The following is a 24527-nucleotide window of genomic DNA, read 5'->3' on the forward strand; positions in this document are numbered from 1 at the left end:
GTGGGGGAGGGGCACAGAGAGAAGGAGACACAGAATCTGAAGCAGGCTCCAGGCTCTGAGCAAGCGGTCAGCACAGAGCCTGATGCGGGGCTCGAACCCACAAACTGTGAGATCATAACCTGAGCCGAAGTCAGACGCTCAACCAACTAAGCCACCCAGGCGCCCCTATAATCAAATATGTTTTATGATAGAATCGTTTTAATTACTTATGGAAAGCCAGTATATATAATCATATTTACAGACCCCCATATTGTATTTAACAAATTAACCAGCTAACTGACCTATGCTCTGATCATCATGAGTATATTAACCAGTGAGATTTTTGTGCTCATTTCTGGATGTCTCTCGTATTCAGATTCCAAGTAGGAATTTTTCATCACTAAAGAGGTTTGCAAACATCATTATAATTGTTCCTGCCCATCCCCCTTCTTTTGTTTTGTTTTTGGTTTGTTTGAAAAGAATAAATATTCTGAATGGTTACTTCTTTCCTTTTTCTGGCATCTGACAGTAAACTTAGTTATGCACAAATCATTCTGGGCATTATGAGTCACTTGCTGTTAGGCTCATTTCTGATGAAATTGAATTTGTCCTTTTCTTTCACTGATGGGAATATCAGCTTATCGTGTTGGCTCCCTTCTCCAAGAGAGTGGGGATGCTAGTGGCGTAACTGGAGGGAATAACTTTATATCCTTTCATAAAGTCTCTGGGTGGAATTATTGAAGGACAGAAGATTTTTCCCTAGCAGGAGAGATACGTTTCTCCCTTGATACAGAAATCTCACACTCCAGGTCCTTTGACACATCACTGCCTGTTGGAGAGCATGGAGCCAGTGTTTACTGCTGGTTCTTGGGTGTTAAACAGCCCTCCACTGCTTTTATTGTACCATTAATTGCACTTAATGCAGCTGCATTTCTAGTACGCTTGGCTAGGCTCTGAAAATTAAGTAGAGGGTACTTTGTTATAAAATTCACTGTAATGAGCTCTGGTGGGACAGGGTCTGTTAAGTTTGAAATTACCTCGGGCCATTTCTAAAGGACTTCTTAAAATATTTCACATCTATAAAAGTTTGTAACTAGATAAATAGCCATGGAGTGTGTTAGACCAGGCGGAGGGAAATCCGCATTTCTCCTCCGTGCATCTTTGAAAAAAAAAAAAAGTGAACATTTTGAACATTTGAGAGCGGGGCTTATGTTCTACATTTTCCCCTGCCTCCCCTATTCACTAAATTCCAACTTTTCAGCTGTCCTTAACGTAAGCTCAGCTTTAGCTATTTGCACTAAAATTTATATATACAGACGTTGTCCTTTTTGGTTTCTGTTTTGTGTTTGAATCCAAATCATACACTGAACTAGAATAAATATAGGACCCCTCTCTGGGTGTACATCAATTGGTTCAAGAAGAGGTCACACCTCTAAGAACAAAAACACTGAAGAGACAGCTGTAACTATTAGCCAATTAGTCTAATGTTTCAACTATCAGCCAGGGCCTGAAACAGATTCCTGGTACCTGGCTAATAGATGCTTAAAATGACTTTAATTTCCCCAAGATTCCCGGGCTATGTGACTGACTGCTGTAATGCTTTGAGGCTAATAAAATTTCAGATGGACTAATTTACCGGGTAGCTTTACCAAAACATCCAAGTAATCCGTACATACTCATTAGAGACAGGTCCAGAACATACTCTCTGAGGACTGATTTGAGAAACCTCGCTGGGATCAGCCTCACTGAGCTTTAGATGCACTGGCACAAATCAGGTGGAGGATCTTCTATGGTTTTAGTGCAGCAATTTATCTGAGTTTTGTAGTTAAAGTTTGAGCATGAGGTAATTAGAGCCCTCCAAGCTTGAAATTCATGAACCTTATTCCCCCTTTAATAGACTCTACACAAGCTTGCCAAACTCACTGTTTGACTGATAGTATATACGGAGGCTTTGTTCAAAGCCTCTGGTCAAAATGTAGTTTTAGAAATTTCCAAATCGGTTTTCTTCTCTATGTAGCTCTTACATGTGTAAACAGGGAAGACGGCCGCGTGTTATTAAGGAGGGTCAGTCAGCAGTCTGTTGTGCCCTTTGGAAGTACTCACTAGTCAATAATCAAATACACGCAGCCGGGCAGCACCACACCTGCTGTCCAGATGGGTCTGACAACAAACACGACACGACCAATCAGGACTGAAGAATAGAGGGGGCTGAACGCCGTGGGTCTGTTTGGTTTCTTGCACTGTTTCTCCCTCCTGGCAAAAAAATGGAAGATAACCTTTATGCTGCTACCATTGTTGCAGCAGGCAGTGCTTGAGCGCACGTGTCTCTGCATTAAGAGCCGTAATTTAATCAAGTTTCCCATTACCTACCTTGGATACATTTGTTAAGAAGTTGAGAATAGGCATATAGATTTTTTAAGTATATATATGGCCGCATACACACCTGCTTCTACAGGTACGTGCACATAGGTATTCGAACGCCCCACGCGAGCACATCACCTTTTCCATTTACTTTTCAACTTTTTTTTTTTTAACATTTATTCATTTTTGAGAGAGCACAAGTGGAAGAGGGGCAGAAAGAGAGGGAGACACAGAATCTGAAGCAAGCTCCAGGCTCTGAGCTGTCAGCACAGAGCCCGATGCGGGGCTGGAACTCAGGAACCGTGAGATCATGACCTGAGCCAAAGTTGGACACTTAACTGACTGAACCACTCAAGTGCCCCACAGGCGTGTTGACTTTTATAAAAGTTTATTATACTAAAAATAGACATTATGGCACTAAAGTTCAGCGACAGTCTTGACGATTTTCATGTATGCCAAAACGTTCTATCTCCAGTAACTGTTTTCATCACTCCTGTTTGTGAACAAAGCCACAACATGTGATTTATTTAGCCAGAGATGCAGAGGTTTTTGTTTCTGGGTTTTTGATTTTCATGTGATTTCTAGACTACACATCTTTGAGAAAGGAAAGGGAGCTAACAGTTTATTACTACCTCAACTGTGTCCAATACTGTGCGAGGCACTTCACACACATCATCTCATTTAATCCTTAACCAACATTCTGGAATGGCTAGTGTTACGTTCATCTTTTTGGTGACCATATTTCTCCGACATTTTGCTACCTGACTCAAGGTCACACACAACCTAGGAGGTAACAGATAAGTTCTATTTATATAATATCGCCTTACTGACTCTCTTTAATCTTCTTCACCAAAAGCATTTTACCAGCACCCATTTCTTTCTCAATTTATGACATTTATTGTCAAAATGGTTTCCATACAACACCCAGTGCTCATGCCAAAAGGTGCCCTCCTCAATACCCATCACCCACCCTCCCCTCCCTCCCACCCCCCATCAACCCTCAGTTTGTTCTCAGTTTTTAAGAGTCTCTTATGCTTTGGCTCTCTCCCACTCTAACCTCTTTTTTTTTTTCCTTCCCCTCCCCCATGGGTTTCTGTTAAGTTTCTCAGGATCCACATAAGAGTGAAACCATATGGTATCTGTCTTTCTCTGTATGGCTTATTTCACTTAGCATCACACTCTCCAGTTCCATCCACGTTGCTACAAAGGGCCATATTTCGTTCTTTCTCATTGCCCTGTAGTACTCCATTGAACCAGCACCCATTTTTATTTTGCTGCAGAGAGATTTTTAAAAACCCAGATTGCATTAAGATTTATTTACTCCTTACTGTTGACTATGCTAGAAAATGGTCACAAATACTGATATTGAGCCCTTTCCACAACTCTTTGGACAAGGAATTGTTACCTCATTCTACAGATGGGGAAACCAAGGCCCGGATGTCACGTGTTTTACCCTTGTTCGCCATGTGGTAAATGATATAGCTGAGACTAAAAGTAAGGCCTTTGTCCCAAACATTTATGCTCTTTCTACTAAACCATAACTGTCTGTCCATCTTTTTAAGTACTTGTAAATACTCAGATGAATAAAGACATGAAGACCCTTTGATGAGGCCAGAGCTAGACCCATGGTGAGATGCTACCTATGGAAGAGGTTCCTTCTAAAAGAGTAACATCAGTAAATGAGGTAAATACACTTCTGAAGACAATACACGGAGCTTACTCTGTCTCTCAACCGTGGGTTCATTTATGAAGACAGAAGAGGAAATGGTAGCAATGACACAAATCAAAGTGAAGTGGGCCCAAGAAAATAAGCGACCGCATCGTCCTTGTCACATTCTGGAAGCCCCAAAATGAGCTGTGTTCAAAGGGAAGAAGAGAGAGAAGCTAAGAGGAGTGAGTTCAAAGAGCCAAATGGACGTTTTCTATTTTCTGCTGAGTGCTGAGGGTGACGTTTGTTTCAACAATATTTTTGAAATTCCAGGAGACATGGTCTTTCTCCCTTGCCATCTAGTTGTTTTCTGTAAGACATAATTCTTGAGAAACAAGGCTTTGTTCTCTCCTACACAGAGCACTTCTTGGTTTCTTTCTTTACTGGCTTAATCAAAACTCACTCAACAATGCGGAAGGAATATGAGGTCCTTCTTGGCCCTTTCAATTGTTTTCCCAACAAATAAAAGACACTTTTGTTTTCTCTGATTACTTAATATTCTTCTAGGTCACACCTAGGTATATTAATAATCTGTTGCAATAGTTGCCTATGCGTATTTGACAGATCTTGACTGCAAGGAAGAATTATTTACTGCTCTTGTGATCGAAGAGTTATAGAGACTCCAAAAACAGCTCCAGGTAACTTCTCCATTTACAACATTTTAAAGGCATCTGCCATCGTGAGAGATACAAGGAAAGAGAGACTGATAACCAAGTGGACCAAGAAAGAGCATCCTCTTTGATGAGTGAAATGAAGGACAGTGTTGGTAGTGTGAGATGAGGGGAAGGCCTTAAAGTTGCCCTTTCTATAGCACATTGGCATCTCTGTAAGCCCATAGAGAGAGTTTCATGTTTTCATGAAATTAGGAAGGAAAGTCACTCTAGCGGCGGAGACCTGGATCTTAGGAAACAATGCTTGATTTCCCAACTTACACGGTGGAGAGAAGGAAGAATAAGACTGGTCTGAAACGATGAGCCTGAAAAGCAGCAGAATGGAGACTCCAGACCATACAGGGAAAAAGGACGGTTTCAGGGGGACAATGATGCCTTGGTTTAGATGTATTTAGATGTATTTCCCTATAGAGATACACTTATGAATGCAAATCGTAGGTGACTATGTTGTTTGACCATCATCTAGAAGCACTCGATCTGAAGCTGAGATCCTGTTGGCTGGATGAGGTACCTCTTCACCGAGCATCACTTTTGTAGATTCAGGTTATAGAAAAATGATTTTTTTAAGTTATGTGTTACCTATTTCTCAGCCTAACCTAAACTCTGGACAGTTCTATAGCGTCTCTGAGGTTGTCCATCTTCTATATCTTGGGCCTGTAGCTTGTTGCTTCTTCTCAGGGTGTAAACTTTCTCAGATCACTTATTTAAAAAGTTTTTGGGGTGACTGGGTGGCTCAGTTGGTTAAGTGTCTGACTTTGGCTCAGGTCATGATCTCACGGTTCGTGAGTTCGAGCCCTGCGGGGAGCCCTCTGCTATCTGAGCAGAGCCCATTTTGGATTCTCTGTCTCCCTCTCTCTCTGCCCTACTCACGTGCTTGTGCGTGCTCTCTCTCTCTCTCTCTTGTAAATAAACATTTATAAAAAAGGTTTTCATCCTGGGTGTTAGCTCTCACTTGTATTCTTTGCCCGTCCTTTTGCCCTTACTCTCCTTCCCTTCACTTACAGATTTCTAAAAAACGAATTTAAAGTGTGTAACTCATGGTTGTCACCTCTCATTTACTGCTCAGTGGATGGCAGCGCCTCCACCCAAGGTCATCATTGCATTTGACGTAGCTGAAGAGTCATTCCTTTAAATGTTCTGGCTCTTCTTCTTTGTAGGTAGGACACTGTCACCTCTTTATCCACCTTCTACCCCTCCGATGGTTCATTCTCAGGCTCTTTGCTGACTCCCCTTCCTCTCTATGAATGCAGTTGTTCCCCAGGCCGGCCCCCAGCTCTGCCTTATTCTGCCCTTCTGCGGCTTCTCCGCCTACTGTACCCCGATGACCTGCATTCTTGTCCTCACCTCTGCCATGCCTCTCCGTGAAGCCTCGGGTCTGCCAGGCCTCCCCTCTCACTGGGCCTGTCCTCAAGCCACTCAGTTCAATGCCCCATCTTCTTAGCACCTTCTCTTCTAAATGTCCCGTTGAATGATTGAACCATCTACGCTGTTTGCCACCCAAGCACCTGGCCTTCATTCACGCTGACTCTTCTTTTTCCCTTAATAGTCAATTTCAAACTCTCCCAAACTCACCTTCTGAATGTTTTTAGGACCGAACTCCTCGCTGCAATCTCTCTGACTTCCTTCCCGGGATTAAATTACCATCCTTTCTTGCCTAGACTTTGCAGGAGCTACATTTTCATCTTGCCTGCAAACCCATTTCTACCCTGTGCAGCACCACCGTGTTGCCAGCCCACTCGCATGTGCTCGTGTCCCTCTTCTCCTCGGACTCTTAGGAGGCGTCCCAGTTACTGTGTGTAAATTATGAACTCCTTTGTGGTGTTGGTAAGGCTGTGTGTGGCTCGGCCTATAAACGTGACATTTGTTTCCCTGCAGGGGAACTCACGTGTCTTGCTCAATTTGTGCCATCGTGTGTGTCCTTCTCTCTGCCTCAGCCATGCCTCCCACCCACACCAGTCCCTGGCTTGTATTCCTGGGAAATTTCTACTCATTTCTATCTGAAGCGTCCTCTTCTCTCTTAAATCCTTGAATTTCACTGGAGTCAGATGCTCCCTTTCCTGAGATCTTCCAAGAGAACGATTGTTTTATGACAGTTTATATTTTTGTCTCCTCAGAATCTAGGTTCCTTGACAGCACTGATGCCTTGCCATTTCCTGAACCTGACAAGTGTCTCCCATCTCAGGGACTTTATACTTTGTCTCCCCTTCACCTGGACATCATATCATTCCTTTATTTTATCTGTATCTCTACTCTGGTATATTGTTAGAGAAGTCTTTCCTGATTTTTCTGTCTTACCCAGAAATCCCTACCACCTTCCACCTTTTCCCCTTCTTCCCTTTATTTTTTCTTCATGCTAATTACATAATTAGACGAGTATGTATTGTCATTATCTCACCCCCCCCCCAAGAGTCAGCTCCATGTAGTCAAGTGTGTCTGATTTGCTCACTCTTCTATGCCTTGTCACTAGAGTGCCTGGCACTTAGTAGGCCCTCAGTTAATATTTAGACGAGGGTTTGAATTGTATCCTTTCCAACCGGCATAATAGTTGGCACAGAGTCAATGCTCAGTAAAGGTTTATTAAAAGAATAAACATGGAGTATGCATTTGACCGTGGTTAAATAAATTGCCATGTCTGAACCCACTAAACTGAAGAGCCCAGTAGCTTCCTGGAATAAAAGAATCAAGACAGCTGGAAGACAAATAAAAATGACTGGCTAGTGGCAAAGTCCATTCTCATCAGAATGCTGGTTCAGTTATTCAGTTCAGATTTTTGGCAAGTGATGCAGATTCTTTTTCAGAAAATGTTGATTGATTGCACAGTTGTACCCACTTCATTTGCAAACCTTCATTATCTCTTTTTCCTTTCCTCCCTCCGTCTGCATTTAGAAGGGGAGGAGCTGTGTATAATTCTACAAAGCAATTTTTGTGAATAAACCAACTTACTGGCTGCGGCTTTCAGTCTCGCGGTTCCACACAGAATACAAGTGTCTGCTTGAGTTCTGTGTTCTCTCTTGCCTGGGTCTCTTGCATTCATTCATTTAAGTATTCATTCATTCAAGGAATCATTTGTTCAGTCGCCTTTAGTGCCAGCCTGGTACAGGATATATGTGAACGCTTGGCTGTTGTCTAAAGAAGAGTTCTTGACCTGAGGTCGGTAGATGTGTTGCTGGGGCTCTCTGGGATTTTTGTAATGGTATACACACAATTTTGTGTTTGAGTATTGCCTCAGGAAGAGGGTCTGTTGAAACAGCTCTGTTACTCAAGAAAGCAGCACGTTAAGCACCTCTGATAGAGGCTTGAGCTGAGCCTTAAATCTAAATACTAGGTTCTCACATTAGAGGTTTTCTCCTTGTTAAGTTTCATGGTGGTGATAAGGGTGAAAGCATATGCTTGTGTGTGTTCTTCAGTCTAGGTCTGACAGTCTTGTCAGCCTGTTTACTATCTGTACGCTCCAAATAGGGCCCACATTTCTTAGTTTCTAACTCTGCCTAAATCATAGACGCTCTAGGTTCCTAAGAGGCAGATGGCAATGATGATGCAGACCTTGATCTGCTAACATAAGCAAGACCTAGCGCCTGCTCATTTACCATTGATAATTGTGTGGGCTTTTGTTTATATGAAATCAGAAGGAAGATGGTGGGGTTGTAAGAGCTGATTTGGGTTTCCAGTGGTGGTGGCTGTGTACATTTACCTAATCAAGTTATGTCTGAGGCATTCAGCATCTTAAAATGAATGCCAATTACCGCTGGAATAGGCCATGAGTGAATCCTTCAAAGGAAAATTCACTGGGCAGTTGCTGACACTCAGTGAATTTCTGGCTCTTTGCCCAAGTATGTGTGAAATGTTTGCACTGGTTTGAGGCCCTGATTGCAGTTGGCTCACAGGGTTTGTGGTGACACTGTAGATTTGATATCATGCCACAGGAAAGGCAGACACCGGGGACAACATACAGAGGAACAAAATATTCCTAATATTAAAAAAATAATAAGTCCTAAGTATTTCTAATATTTAGGCAAAATGTAGTCCCGATATCCTGTTAAAATTGGAATAAAGATAGAGATTTAGAACAGCCATCTTTGGCCTACCCTCTGCTTTTCATACCAAGGAGGAGAAAGGTGATATGTCCTGAACGCCTCCCTTGGGCTCAGCACTGGGCTCTAGAAAGTTCATTTCTTCACAGTTACTTGCTGTTCACGCTCTGTGTTCCAGGCCCTATTCTGTCAGGGTTTCAGCAGTACACAAAACAGTTTCTTTAGCTATGAAGGTAAAAGACCAGTGGAGGAGGAGACAATAGGTGAAGAAGTTCCAGAAGGAAAATTAAGGCAGGGCAGGGGTTTGCCACATGGCTCACATATGAAACAGTGACCCTTCTGACAGAACGGGAAGTTGGGGTCCACAGGGCCTAAGTTGTTCAAAACCACCCAGCTAATTAGGGATAAATGAAGGATTCAAAACGGGGCCAGCCTGACTTCAGAACCCAAAACCTTTCCCCTGTTCATAACCGTCTGCCATTGAACTCTTCCTGCAAGCAGAGGGCAGGCAGCGTTTGGGGAAGGAATCAGGCATCCTACAATAAGGACCTGAATCACTGTCATCCCTTTCAGAACTCCCCAGGTGATGTGACAGCCCATTTGGTGACTGAGTCATCTCACACAATGATGTTCTGGGTCCTGTGAGGTGGGTGTTTGCTTCAGGGGCTTTGCCATAAGCCATGTGTTTACATATTTCGGGAGCAGTGTGAAGTCAGGGATTTCACACCAAGCTCAGTGGACCTTCATCTTCATTGGTGTAATCATGTGACTATGAAGCAATAGTATTGAGCCTCAAGAAAGTGCTGTGGTATTGGGGGGTGAGTACCCAGCCTCGCAAGTGACTGTAGGAGTGTGACAGTCCAGTGTGGTGTTGCCTCTTAGGGGAAAGCAGGTTGGAGTGGGCAAGAAGATGAGCCTGCCGCCTTGCTATTCATAACTACGTTAACATGCATTTGTCCTTCACATATGACCAGTAGATCCCAGAATCTTTTTTTTTTTTTCCAGTATATGATGCCAAAATGAGCACTCGGGGTCTTGACTGCTGTATTTCACTGTCCTTGTGACCTCACCTTCCATACCCCAGTTCCTCTATACCCCTTTTCTGAGGCCTCTCCTGCCCCCATTTTCCCTGCACCCATCCCGAGTTCAGTTGGTAGTTGCACATTTATTATATGTTATTCATTTGTTGATATGTCTTTCTGCTTACTAGACCCTGATCACCTGGAGGGTCAGGGTGGTGGTACCTTTTCATTTAAATATTCTCTAACCATGACCAGCCCAGAACAGAGCCTCAACGCATATTTTCCATGGATGCTTTTAGCTTTCTTCAGCTGACATAAAAAGAAAGCATCTATAAATGAAAATAGGAGCCTGGCCTAGATCTCCAGCACCTAGGTCAGCAAGGTTAATATCTTTCATATTGCTAAGGGTTCACTAAGTTCTGGATGAATAAATGTAATACCATAGCCTGAGACAGTTAGGCTTTGGAAATTGATCAGAATGACTTTCAAGCAGGTGCTATTATCAGCAGAACATTGTGTCATTTGGGCCAACACCCCAGTGCCTCATGGAGCTATTTATGTTGACCATACTTTGGGCAGAAAGAAAGTCCCTAAATGCACTGCCAAGCTTTGTGGCACAAAAGCGGGGGGGGGGGGCGTGTAGGGGAGGAAATACAAATATGATTGAATACATGAATGGATGCGTAAGGAAGAGAAGAGGGAGAGGGCCAGAGACATTGCCTTCTTCCTCCCACAGAAACACAAGCTGCTTCCTTCCAATCCAGCATTTCTTCACTCCCTGTCATATCAGTGGCATGGGAAAGCCTGAAGGATGAATGGAGCATTAGACTAGAAGTAATAAGGTTGTGCCTGACTTACCTCAGAATTTGTAGCAGATGTTACAAATGTCATAACATGAAATTTTGGGATCAGGCTTGGGAAAAAAAATCAAGATAACAGATGTGGACCTCTTCCTTTTACCATCCAGTGCTGACCTACATCATAGTGATTCATGGCTAATCTCTACCCCTTCCTGTTGGGGTAGGATCATGTCCCTAACAGTCTTTGAGCCCCTGAGGTCAGAAGGGGTGACAACAATATGGTAGCACTCAACTGAAAAGATTTTAAGAGCATTTTCAAAATGAAAGTATAAGCCTTGCATTTTCTCTCCAGACCCTACTGAGGGAGCCAACCAAATGCAGCCCCCATTAAAAACTGAAAATTCTGAAAATATTTTCAGCTTATTAGTGAGGGAGATCATTTCTATCAATTAAAAGATAAGCATTAAATTTTGCAGAGTGACTCTGGCATTGAAATCTCAAATTTGATGTGATCTCTTTTTCCCTTTAAGAGCTGTGATCAGAGAGTACTTGGTGTCCTTTTTGTAAACTATGCACTTAATTCATGAGAACACACAGTATTTCTTCCTGACAAAGAGTGGGCGATTTGTAGAGGAAAGTGGTCATTGGAAGCAGGGGAATTTGAATAAGAACAAAAACAATAATAACAACAAAAGAAGAAACTCAAAACTATAGCCTGCCCCATCGTAGTCAGGAAGCAGGCATCTGTTCAGGCTCTGAGCCCCAGCCAGTGTCTGTATGGCCCACTTGGCCTCTATTACACAGCATGGCCTCACGCAGTGGATTGCATCTTATATCGTCTTTGTATGCCTAGTACCTAGAAGAGCAGCTGCCGTGTGTTAAGGGTCAGTATGTGTTTGTTGCTGTAGCCTGAAGCCAGAAATCGTTTCTCTCTTCTGGCTGGGTTCATGTTAGGTAATAATCAAGACTCCCACCACTCAAAGATTCTACATCCTTCATTCTGAAGTCACCTTATAACTGCCACACTCCTTAAGCTTCCCCGGGTGGAGAGGGAGTGCAAGCCACCATATTCCATATCTCTGCTGGGAATTGAAAGACTGGAATCAGTCATGATCAATAACCTTCCTACCTTTATTTATTTTGTAAAGAAAAGAGGAAATGCTCATACCCTTTGCTGTGCAAAGAGGATGAAATTAGCTTTAAACTTTACACCCCAAAGCAACCCATGTAGCAAGTTGTTGAAGCCAAGAAACATTCTGTAAAGACTTGGATGTCTTTTAAGTTACTGTAGGACTTTGGTCCTTTAAAAGTGCCCTCTTTTTATATATATATTGTTATTTTGACACAATGAAGAAAGTAAAATGGCAATAATCAAGTAACACCATCTTCCTTTTTTTTTGCAAAGTCCTATTAGATTTCTAACAAGCATTTCCTCATCTGTTGTCCGGTCTGATGCTCTGCTCTTCTTTGCCTGTGTCTTCTGGAATCACTTAAAGATTCCCCGCATGTACCCCACACAGACTGTGGATCACGCCTGCATCTTCCCGAGGTTTCTTTCCAAGAGATGCTGATGTTAGAGCTTCATCATTCTCTCAGGTGCTGTCACTCTAAGCAGCAGCTTAACCCTTTGCCTTAAGAATTTCATTGTCAACGGGAAGTTTGAGTTCTCTCATGAAGAATGTTAATCACCCTTTATCGTAGCCCTTATGAGGGACATATAATAGTGCCAGTAGTAACTACCAGATTGTCAGACAAAGGCTATGTTTCCTTTTCCCCAGCTACAGATGGAGAAGTGCCTTCTTTGGTAGCTAGAAACTCTCATTTCCTTCAAGGAAAAGGAAGGCAGAGGGGGCAAAGTCAGTCTTCGAAAGGAAACAATGGCGTGAAAGAAGTCCCTGTAACTTGTTGCTGACCAAATGCGCAGAAGCATTGTCCAGACTTATTACAGCAGTGCTTGGGTGCTATTTCACTCTTAGATGACTTTACCATTTTGATGTCAAAAATCATAAGGAAAAGTCTTTCAAAATCATATGGCCACTATTTAGTTCTTCAGAAGATAAGAAATGCATGAGGTACAAACCCTAAGCTAACCAGATTTATTGAAGGTTGCATGTTTTCCCCTTAGTTCTTACTAGTTAAAGCCATATAGGTATCCCTCCCCCCCCCTTTTTTTTTTGAGAAAAGCAGACATGGTTTCTTTTTCCCAAATTAAACAATGTATTTATATTTATTAATACTTTCACAGTCATATCATCTCTAATGCTTTTGGCTAATGCCTTCAATCCATACTCAAATTGTGGGAGAAGTTTAAATATGTGTTGCATCAAAGAATTTTTAAATTGGCATAAGACTTTTTAGAGTTTCAGTTATTTTAGTGGATTAAATAACTCTCTTTTGTCTCACTTTGTAATGTAATGTGTTCATAGGGTTCTGGGATATGAACTATAAAGATGTATTTTGTGATGTTTAAAAATTACTAGGGCGCCTGGGTGGCTCAGTTGGTTAAGTGTCCGACTCTTGATTTTGGTCATCTGTATTTTAAAAAGAAAAAAAAGAACAATATTGGTGAAAGTATATTCAAAAAGCTTCGTTATTATTTCTTTTCAGATATTAACATGATGAATTGTGTGGAAACACCATATATTGTGCTGGGGACAACAGAGTTTCAGTGACAGTGCTGCTGTATTTGTTAAGTTGGTATTGAGCTCTACTTTTTCCAGTGTCCCCTCTCCTTCCCAACCTGAAATTCCCTTGGTTTCTAAGCCATGCACAACCAGTGAAGGGTTTACGGTTGAAAGGATGCAAAATGTGATATGGGCAGTAGGCAAAGCTGTGAGGACCAGTTTCAGATTGAAGATTAGGTCCCATATTAAGTAAAGACGTAGAAATTGTTATTTTGATAGGGAAACACAGGCACACACACTCTCCTTGTAAACTTCTTAGGCTCCTGGGAAAACCCTTCCTGGTTTCCCTTGGCCTAAAGTGAGGGGAGGCTAATTGAGATTCTTCAAGGGAAATCCCTTTTCTTTTCTTCGGTAGCCATGGAAAGACTCATTAAGCATTCTATACTTCATTCTTTCCCAGACCCTGACTTTGCTCAGCCCAAGTGCTAAAGCCCAGGGAGTGATGTCCGAGATTCCATTAAGCATGCCCTTTCGTCCTCCCTACCCCCCATGCTTAGTGTGGGAACAGAGCTTTGCCCCTCGAAGGATGGGTTCAGAGGGCAGCCATAAAGTTTGCCTTTTTACTAGGTGGGTGATTCTGTTCTTGAAATACTACCTGCATTTATCCATTTTGCCATTCTGCTCCCCATGGAGGGGGGTTGGATGTGAAAATGCCTCTGCCGTGGTCTTTCCTCCTTGCCAATGACCACTTCTTCCTAATAAAACCATCCTTTGGAAACCCTGACTCACAATGTCATCTTCCTCTTCACATATCTTTTTTCAAATGATCTCTTAAGTAACAAGCCCCTTTCTCTCTCCTGCCTGTGGTTTACCTTCCCATTGTGAACTGTGCTGGTGAGACAGCACCACCCTGGGTGCTGGGAGCTGGGGCAGCTCCACCCTTTCTGGAAATGGGGGTTGGGGAGAGTTAGGAAGGAAAAGGCCAGTGCAGGACACAAGGCAAGTAGGGCCCTAGACTTTTCCTCTTTCATTATGTGTGTCCACTGAGCTGTCCTGTTTCTGTTTTGTAATGGGTTCTTCTGTGGCAAGCTGACCTTTTGGTTGAATAGGTCAAACTCCCACTGAGCGCTAATCCTCAGCCTTCCTGGCGATTGTGTATCCCCGAAGGTGACAAGTGCTGGGTAGGAATATGACTGGGGGTGTGTGGTCTATTTCCCAAAAGGGGGATCATCTTTTACTGCACCGAATTAATTCTCAAAGACCACCTCACGAGCTAGGCAGAGTCTATGCTGGAATATTTTTGCTGACATTGTTGAGGGACAGAACTAATTTTTCAGGTACATGTTTCAGATTGTGGTTTCCTTCTGTGTCTTCCATTTTTTAATGAGAGAAAAGTCAAATTCACAGGTCTCATGATTCATCGTATCTTTTTAGATTCCTCAAACAATCAGAATTTCTCTGGTTGATATTTAAAAATCCCTCGCTCGATATATTTCTTGCATTTAAAGTCTCTTCAAACTCTAGGTGCTTTATTTTTAACCCTGGCAAAACATGAGTGTTGCGGTGTTTGCTGATAATTAGGTGCTGGGCCTAGGTTTGTTTTGAATTGCTTACAGTTTTCTTTTGGACTGTTTATAAGGATTTATGACACCAGCTACCTTACAGTAGTTAGCGATTTTCAACAGCAAGTTGATACTCAGTAAATGCTGAATCAGATTTGAAGTTGAATTACTGTATTGCTGTTTTGTTTTTTTTTTTTTCTTTCTTTCAACTGTTTGTATAAGCTGTTCAATTAACACAATTCTCACACTTCACTGTCAGTGAGTCAGGGACACATTAGTCACAGATAAGGGTTCCATGTTCCATTTGTTTAGCAATGTGTTGTTTTGTGTTTTTGTTCGGTTAATTTAATTAGTGCCCTTTAAATTTCAAAAGGTAATGTCTTTTATCTGAGGAAACAAATAAGTGAAATATGTCTGTAAATGAGATGAAACAGTGACCCATTCATCAATAAGTGTACGTTGCGTCTAGACAACCACATGGTTTTAGAAACTGTTAACTTCCAAACATCAAAAATCTGAGAGAGCCTCATACATAAGCAGTGTATTACTTTGCTGAAAATGGTGGACTCACCGAGGAAACACCTCTTTAGTTTTTCTTAGGCATTAGTGATACTCTGTTAGCGGAATGAGATGAACGTAGAGGAACAGAATAACTGCATCTGCATTGTTCCTGAGTTACCAGATTATTGTCTCCATTCTCCAAATGCGATAGGCTACAAAATACAAAACAAGAAGCGCATATTTAACATCTATTCGTTACCAGTAATGCTGGAGTCAGAGCTGGGCTTCAACCGGGGGCATAATGGGCTCCTGTTTAACATATTTATGTTGGTTGTAAAATTAGGAACTGTCATTACAGCCCCACATCACCTGCATAAGTGCAAAACATATAAATCAAGAGAAGTTCCAGTGCCATAAAAATGCCATGGGATAGAATAGCATGAAACCACTTACAAGATACTTGTGTGTGATGCTAGCATGTACTGGGACGCACCCTTTCGTTTCTAGAGGATCTGAGGAACAAAGAAGAATAACTATGCAGGTAGGGCTCATGGATGGAAGACCTGATAAAGACATGTGGGATCCCTAGAGTGACTAATAATTTTTTTTAATAAAATTCCGTATTATTTATGCGTTGGCAGCATTTACTGAGAGTAGAGCCTGAGCCCTACGTGAAGAAAAGGCAGGAAAAGAAAGGCCATCAATGGCCAGGCTTGAATAACCCCTGCAGCACTACACTAAAGTCAATGTTCCTATCATTCCAGGAGGCAGTTGGCCTGCCATCTGTTGTTACTGGAGCATGCCTCTTGGGCCTCCTAGTAAATAAACCTCTCCTTATATTTTCTGTGAAGCTTTAGGGTCCTCTGTAGGTTGGTGGCTGTTGCTCTCCTGGCCTTCTTCTGAATCCAGCTTTTTGGAGAACAGTCTATGTTCTCTCAAACCAGCCCGTTTCTTCTGTGCAGTGCAGTGGTTTATTTTGAACTTGATAATTGGGAGTCCTGAGATGCCCATAAATTATGAACTGTTATTAATAAGGAGCTTTCTGGATCCTAATTACTGCCTCAAAAAGAGAGTGGACACTTTTGAAGTTTTTCAACCCTCCTGCCTCCCAGAAGCTCCCCCCAACAATCTTAAAAAAAAAAAAAAAAAAGACTGCAGATTTTATTCATGTGGGATCATTCACACCAAGCTACCATAATGTGCAATTAACACTCTAGAAACTGAAAACAGTATTCAGCAAGACAGCTGCATTATCAAAAATGCCAAAGGAGTTTTGAAGGGAGTAATGTGCATGTTAGAATAGGAATTTAATCAGAAATGTGCACATACACACACAGTAGTAGTGTCTTAAATATATCTGAATATTAAATTTTTAAAAATCCCAAGTCTATACTTATAGCAAAGATTAATGTTAGGATAGAAAACTGAGTTTTCTGTTTTAAAATTATTGTGTGTTTTGCTTCTGAAGCAAATGAGGAAGTTGGAATAGAGATTTCTAAGATCCCTTCCAGCTGGAATATTCTTTGATAATAATCACTCTTCAATTATATTTTATAAATTTTCCCATTGAAAAAAAATGCCCCTTTTATTTCCTCTTGCCAGTCATAATGATACTTAACACCCATGCTATTTTCAAAGTGCCTTTCAGACACTGCAGACACTAACTCACAATTGCGGGGGTAAACTGCCTACTTCTGCACAGCACAATAATCATAAGTACATTTATATTATAATCCCTACTAAGCTATGGATCCAACTGACTGACTTAGTAACTGAAATGAAGCAGAATTATCCCAGCAGCATTTTGCTGGAATTTTCTTGTCAACTAGCTGAAAGTGTTCTTAGAAGTAAGAAGGTAGGGATTTGGGTTTTTGTTTTTTTTTTTTTTTTTTTTCAATTCATAGTGTGTAGGTTTGAGGAAGGTAGAGGTTCATAATAACATTGTCAAGAAAAGCAAGAACACTTGAGAAATTGACTTGCTGGAAATAAGGGAAAGATCTAAATATATCCTTGACAAATTATGGTAAAGCAGAATTTTGTGTTTGAGAACTTATTTAAAAAAAAAAAGAAGGAAAAGGAGGAGAAGGAGAAAGAGAAAAGAAAAAATACCCGGAATAGATTTGAAAGCAAATCATGACCTCATGCAAAAATATTAGTGAAGGAAAGACCTTTGATCCTGGATCTGAGAAATATCCTGCATTAAGCTCCCCTTTGTTGAGGATTGGTGGGGGCTCCTTGAGTGCAGGTGCCCATGGACAACACACGGTGGGCATTCAGGAAGGGAAGCACCGACGAGAAGTTAGTAGGGGAACCGGAGTATTCAGATAAGAAAATGGTCACTACCTGGTGAAGCACGCTGGAGGCAAGGGTCCGCCTGGGCTTCGTGTGGGTCCTGTAGGAATAGTTGCATGTGAGTGTTGGCTAAATATGAGATCCAGCCATCCTGAGACATTTAACGCTAGTGCAAACAGTCATTAATCGGAATCTCTTATCCGACATGTTGTGCTTATTAAATTGTAATAAAATTATTGACCTAGAACGTGAAAAATGTTTCCTGTTTGCTTTTTCCTAGCCTAGACAATACGAAAAGTTTAGGTCTCTGGGGTGATGGCTCAGGGGGTGGGGGAGGCAGTACACGTATGCTTTAAAAATGACAATCCTTACGTTTGAAGAAAAATAGTTTACCCATTTGTTTTAAAGGAATGTTGTAAACGTTCAGGTGTTTGCTCCAGTGTAGGAAAAACAGTCCAAAATGAAAATTTAAAAGAACAAAAGTCTGAATGTAGTTGGTTAGTGTTTGCAGAAATTAATATTCTGAGTTGAAAATTTAACCTAGTCTCTGCTTTTGCTCAGCAACGCAGAATCGAAATGAACACGAGGCTGGGTTTCTTTCAGATGTTTCGTGTAGTAACTAGATGAGTGATGTAATTAGCAATTAAAAGGTGCGATTCAGAGCTCCAACTTAACTTTTTTTCTTCTTTTTTCTTTCTTTTTCTTCTTCTTTGTTTTTTAATAAGTTATAGGTGCACAACGAAGGAGAAGCCCCAGTGCACTGGCCATTGAAGTATTTGAAGCACATTTGGGAAGTCACATTTTGCAGGTAACTAAAAGAGAAAGAAGCTTGCTTATATTTCACTAAGAAAAATCCATGTGTTTAGTCTGATTTAAAATACATTTTTAGATATCAGCTGTGTATATGACTATTGTTTTATGTTGCAATTATGAAATTCTTATGAATTTATTTTTTTCTTTTTAGAAAGCCATCTCTTGAGAGAATATTAATGAGAAAGGGAGGGCAAGTATTATTTGTGCCGTAATAATTGAGATAAATTGCACTATTCAGTCGATGTGCAATGTATAGTAGCTGGCTGTTCCCAGAATGATTGTGTGTGTGCTGCATTTGTAAGTGGATATATGTGTGTGTCTTTGGAGCTATATATATTGTTTTTGGAAGAGCAAAATTTTGTTGTGACAGTAATGTGACATTTTTATGTGTTGCCAAATTTCAGTTGTTCTTTGCTTGAGTTTGTATTCATAAGCGCTTTCAATCCTCACGTTTGCCTCCCCAAATTGTAAGCTTTCTCAGAATGAAATTTTAAGGTACATTTCTAAGTAAAAGGAGACAAATAATAATAACTGATTTGGCCAATGAATTCCATGACAAGTAAATGCGAGGGTTACGAGGACAGAACTACAGTTATTTAGTCCTGGATAAGATGCATCCCAAGCTCAGCATCTCGCTTACTCCAAAACAATTTCCCCTTACGACGTTGCTGTGAGTTCAACACATCCAGGGATAATTGTTTTACAGTGTTTCTGCTACCAGGATAAATGTTGACATGGCCAAAGATTGTTTTTTTTTAAACTATGTAAGATACATTTCTTATATAGGATTAGAAAAGCAGACATGTTTGGGTTATGTAGGCAGCTTATTTGAAAAAACTAGTTATGCTTTTCATTGGATCTAGCATATTGTTTCTGAGAGTATGTACCCAGGAAAACTGTGAGCATCAGATTCTCCCTGGTCAAATCTCAGTGGTTCTGTGAGCTGGCTCATTGGCTGGCAACTTCAGAATCAACTGAGATACTTGTTTGAAGGACACATTCTTACTAAAGCAGAATCTTCAGGGTCAGGCCCAGAAGTTTATGATTTTTAACAGACTTTTGAGATAATTTTGATGTTTCCTTAGGTCTGAGATGTCACAATTTACATTTGCACATTTAAGCCCTGAAAATCCTTACTTGGCTTATTTTTGTTTATTCTGACATTTCTCTGCTAATGTCTGTTAAGTTCCTATATAGCTGATGTTTATTGAAGTACACTTTGGGATTTGTTATTCTATCATGCACACATTTGCAGTTCTTTGGTGGTAGTTTGGTTTCAGGGATACAGAGGGGATATTTCTTCCTATGTCTTTAAATTTTTACTTCCTTTTTTCCTGTACATACTTTGTTCAGAATCTCCTTTGTAAGTTTTGTATGAGCCATGCTGTATACGTTGTTAGATTCTGATGTGATTCAGGATGACTTCAGTTTATATTCTGAAGCAATCAGTGCATAAGACTTAGTCACTGAAACAAATGGTCTAAACAGTAGCCCCAGATTATTATCCTCTCAATTCATTCTGAAATTTGAGTCCAAAGTCTTTAAGGAAGGGTGACTTGGGAGCTGCAAGAATTTAATATAAAATGCAAAACTTAGGAGTTTAATGTAAGCTTAATGGAAATAGGATATATAATGGTTGTCCCAAATGTCAGTTCAACAGTTGGCATCATTGAGAGAATAAGGGTTCTAGGAAGAGGCTGCTAAGTTCTTTTGCTCTTAGGATTGGTCACACCCAACTTAGACAACATGCTTTAAGAAAAATATAGACAACTGAGTGTCATTTGGAATAGAATAACCAGACTGGTGCATGAACTAGAAAATCATGTTACATGAGGAGTGGACAGAGAGTTTAGTGAAATTTAGTTTGGAAAAGACATGATTTAAAAGGGATACTAATGTCCTCTCCATTTGAAGATGTCATGTGAAAAAAGTATTAGCTATTCCGTGTGGCTTCAGAGTGCGGGAGAGAAAAATGGATGAAAAAAATCACCTTTATTCAAGAAAACTAAATAGGGCTGTCCACATTTGGAATATGTTCAAAGTCTTTGGCTCCAAGGGGAAGCATAAGTATCCTGGTAGGGAGGCTTTCAAGAAATTCAGGCCCGCAAGCATGGTTGCAGTAGATAATTTTGAAATTGTCATAGAAACTAGAATTTCATATCATTTGATTCTAGCACCAGTACTTAAGGAGTGGGAAAAGCTGTATGTATTCTTCTAAATGAAATATTAGAATTGTGGGTAAGAAGGGCTTGGAAAGTCATAGTAACAAGAAAAGCCTTCTCTATGCTGTCTTAGTTTTCTTCCCTCCTTGCAGGAGACTGTTGAGCCCCTAGACCCTTGTCAGAACCACATTGAACAATATCCCACTGCGTCTGCAAGCATAAGATGGTTTCCATATTTTCCTTCAGGAGGGTTCCTGGTGAAGTCTGGTTGATTCACCAGGAGGGTTCCTGGTGAAGTCTGGAGACTTCCTGGTGAAGTACTTCATGAGAACAGGGATGAATTCTTTCTTTGCTCTTTCCTCCCCTTCCTTCCCTAGCAAACATCTCATAAAAACCTATGTGGTCAAAAAGGTAGGCATGGGAACCGTGGCATTTGGAAGGTGACATAGAAGTCAGTTCAGAATGCCAGAATAGGGCTCAGAAAATGCCTATGATTTCTCTGCACCAAGTGCCCAGGCTTCCCTGCTGCCTGTGTCCCCAGTGACGTTTCATGAGATGGTGGGCTAAGGACTCCTTTGTGTAGAGAGTTGGGGGTGAGGGATGAACATAGACTCATTAATTTTTGCTTCACCCATCCTGCGGACTGCAGTGTGTGTTTTTGCTACGTATATCCTATTAGCCATTTTTCTCTAAGGAAAATATAAAAATGTTGTTGTGTCCTCTACAGTTTGACTTCTTTCCTGCTGAGATGGGGGAACATTTAACTTAATGGTGTTTTATCAATATAAAATCAACTGCTGCAGTGTTATTTTCCACTTTAATGGTCTACTACTGGTGGGTGGAGGCAAGGCCATCGCCTAGGCTGTGCCCTGTGCGATTCTGGGGTGGCCATTCACATCATTCCCGTGAAAGCTTCCATAATGATTCTGACCAGTACTACGGCCCCAGTGAACCTGTAGCTGTTTCAGGCATGACTTTTAAGGCAGAGGGATCTTCTGCAGGAGAGTTGAGGGTTCAGGTGATGGCAGCCTTGCACATGCAGGACTGTGGAGTGTATGTATTGGGCCTGAGTCAAGTCATTTTAGTTCACTTTGTTCTTCTTTGACTTGTATTAATCAGATGAGGAGCAGAAGGGCAAGGGGTCAAGATTAGGAATTGTGCTTCTTGCACAAGCTAAGAAAAAAAATTCAAGAACTTCAGGTCATTATGTGGGATCTTTCCTGAATATAGTATGTGTGACTAAGCACCCATTGGGTTCCTGCTTTAGAAGCTCTCTTAGGGCGTTGTTATTCCCACTTCATGATTTCCTTAATACCAAGAAATATGAGTGATATTTACTTTTACTTTCCCAATTTAGAGATCAGATAGAATATTCATATGTTCTTATCGGAGTTAATGAAACACAAAATAGTCACAAACATCATCTTCGTACCTCATAAAATTAACTAGTAGAATGACTTTCCCTTAGGTGCGGATTTATGAATGGAGTACTTTAATTATTTGCATGCCCTTAGCAGACGGTTTTAAGTTTTTTTTTTTCTTTCTGTAAATAATGCTTACATAATTGTTAGTTAAAATTGCAGTATTGTTTTTGCATATTCCGTAGTCATGCTGCTTTACTCACCTCACAGGTGTTAAAACAAAACAATCACATCAAACCTTGTACATGGAAGATTTTAAGGTTCATGTTTGTATTCACTGTTAGCACATTATGGTGAACCACAGAGAGAGACATATATGTTATATTACATTGGGCAATACAGATCACTGCTAGCAGCTATTACATACTATAAGTATATATAAGTGAGCGAAAAGTGGTTTTTAGCCCTAACTAGTTGTAGATATTACAATAAAATTTTGTGAGCTAGATGAATACAATCTTAATAAGTACCCACATGTTTTATTATTGAAGCTGTCTTGGGAGAATAAAAAGAATATTCTTTAAGAAATGCCCTAAGGAGAGATAATGGCGGAAGCATGATATCTATGTGTCACTTTGCGCTTGGCCGTGTTCCATGAACCCTCCCATATCTGTGTCATTGACCCTGCAATATTTCTGGACATGAAGAAATTTTGCATTGCTCTTAAAACATTCAAGCCCCAAGCTACCAGAGGATCCTGTGGACAGGTCTCGTGAGAGAGACCAAGGGAGAACCATCAAAAACATTGTAGGATTATAACACCTGAGTTTCTCTGACTGCTGGTGGATCAGAAAAGGCTGGGAAGAATGGTTGCATGACTGCCTGTCTTCCCCAGAAAAACTAGGGGAGTGTTTTTGGAAGGCTCATTTATTGGTAGAACAACCTTCTTGTAGAAGAAGGCCATAAATCTGGCCATTACCTTAGCAGAGCAGTTGAATTAAGGTATGTATTTACCTAAAATGGTGGGAAGGAAGGGAACTCAAATGTAGCTATTTTTCTCTTTGATAGGCAAAGCAGTCATAGATTTATGTGGGTGAGATGGATGGCACCAGATACCTCAATAAAATGTCAGATTTTAATCATGATGGTTTTCTTTCTCTCAACATCTCATCCATAGTATACAGAGTAGAGTCATATCTCAAGTAAAAGAGGAGGCTAGGTTTTTTAAAAAGCTGTTTGGGATCAAATTTGGGGGAAAAAATCAAATCAAGATTTACATTGAAATGTCCATGTTTCCATTATTCATCACATTGTGAAGACTGGTTAGGGACGTATCCTGGAGTCCTTTCTCGTTTGTCTGTATACTATTTTGGTCCTGCAGCATTATTATTAGAAGAAAACATCTAAGTTGCCTGCCAGAAATATTTAAAAATTTGTAGCTGGCGTAGTAAGGGAAACAAAAAAAACAGTATCTTTTGACATTTTATATCTTTGTTATTATCCAAGTATTCTAGGCACAGTCCTGCTCCCATCTCTAGGCCTGGTTCAGTTGTAGAAGACTAAGAAAACGATTCTGTAGAGATGAGCTGTATAGGCAGAGGAAGCTACCTAGAACAACGTCGAGGTTGGAGGTAGAGAATGCCAAATGTATTGGTATCAAGCATCTCCTTGAATCTCATTGGGCAAGAGACTATGAAAAGGTTGAGTAGTACGATTCAAACATCTGGACAAAGCGAAGTGAATAATTCCGAAAACAGCTCCAAAGCTGACGCCTGCAAAGATCCAAATTATTTTATTTAAGCTTCCACCTAGCCAAGCCAACATTCATTTTACATTTGATGGCACTGTTTTTAAAACATCTATGAAAGAGAATGATAATGTTCAAGTCTGTTTTCCATTTTATTGATGAATTGGAATTTCACCCTTATTTATTATTTTCTTGAAACTTACAAAAGAAATGATTATCTCTAAGAAGTTGCATATTCTTACTCCTGGTGGTCCTTGTTGGCAAAGTGACATCCTGCTGGATATCAGTGCTAAAATAAAATACAAGAACTTCAAATAATAGAGGTATTCTTTAGCCATGATAGAAGAAGGAGAGAAAGGTGAGAGACCCTTTGGTCTCCCTGTGATCCAGAATGGTAAGAAAATGTAAAACTAAATATAGAAAAAGAGAAAGTTAGTGAATATATTTGCATATGCAAATTAGCTTAATTGATACTGCTTGCCTCTACAGGGATTTTTCATTACAAACTGGAGTGCTACATTGTTCAGCTCATATTGAGTAATTTAGTAACTAATGAGACCAGTTTGCACTAATTTGCATATGATAAATGAGCTTAATTGCAGTAAATAACTTGGAGGCATAATTACTTAATTTTCCTGTGTTGCACGGCTTTTAAGTTCACTTGTATGAACAACTCAAGATAATTTTGCATATTTAAATTAGTTGCTTTTAAATTTTCTTGAACAAAAAAAAAAAGGAACACACCTTATCAATTGAGCTGTAAAACAATTGCAAGTAAGGTTTACAGTGTTTTTATTTAAAAAGAAAAGAAAGAGAAGTAGAAATTTCTTACCTCTATTGTTCACCTGTCTCCCTTCCTTATCTCATATAAGGTATCAGCATTGATAGGAAAA

General features: G+C 40.5%; 1 protein-coding gene across 9 annotated transcripts in view; it reads left to right on the plus strand.

Annotated features, from left to right (window-relative positions):
- The window catches only part of NPAS3 (neuronal PAS domain protein 3), an 861794-nt gene that overhangs the window by 398417 nt on the left and 438850 nt on the right, over positions 1-24527 (plus strand). For 6 of the 9 annotated variants that reach the window (XM_045450657.1, XM_045450658.1, XM_045450660.1 and 3 more), the window contains one exon: positions 18283-18359. In XM_045450657.1, coding sequence (XP_045306613.1) covers positions 18283-18359 — 77 coding nt within the window. Of the gene's footprint in view, positions 1-18276; positions 18360-24527 lie in introns of all 9 variants that reach the window. The other 3 variants (XM_045450659.1, XM_045450661.1, XM_045450664.1) reach the window with 1 other exon arrangement.

The sequence above is a fragment of the Leopardus geoffroyi genome, chromosome B3, assembly GCF_018350155.1.
Source record: "Leopardus geoffroyi isolate Oge1 chromosome B3, O.geoffroyi_Oge1_pat1.0, whole genome shotgun sequence".
Classification (NCBI taxonomy): Eukaryota; Metazoa; Chordata; class Mammalia; order Carnivora; family Felidae; genus Leopardus; species Leopardus geoffroyi.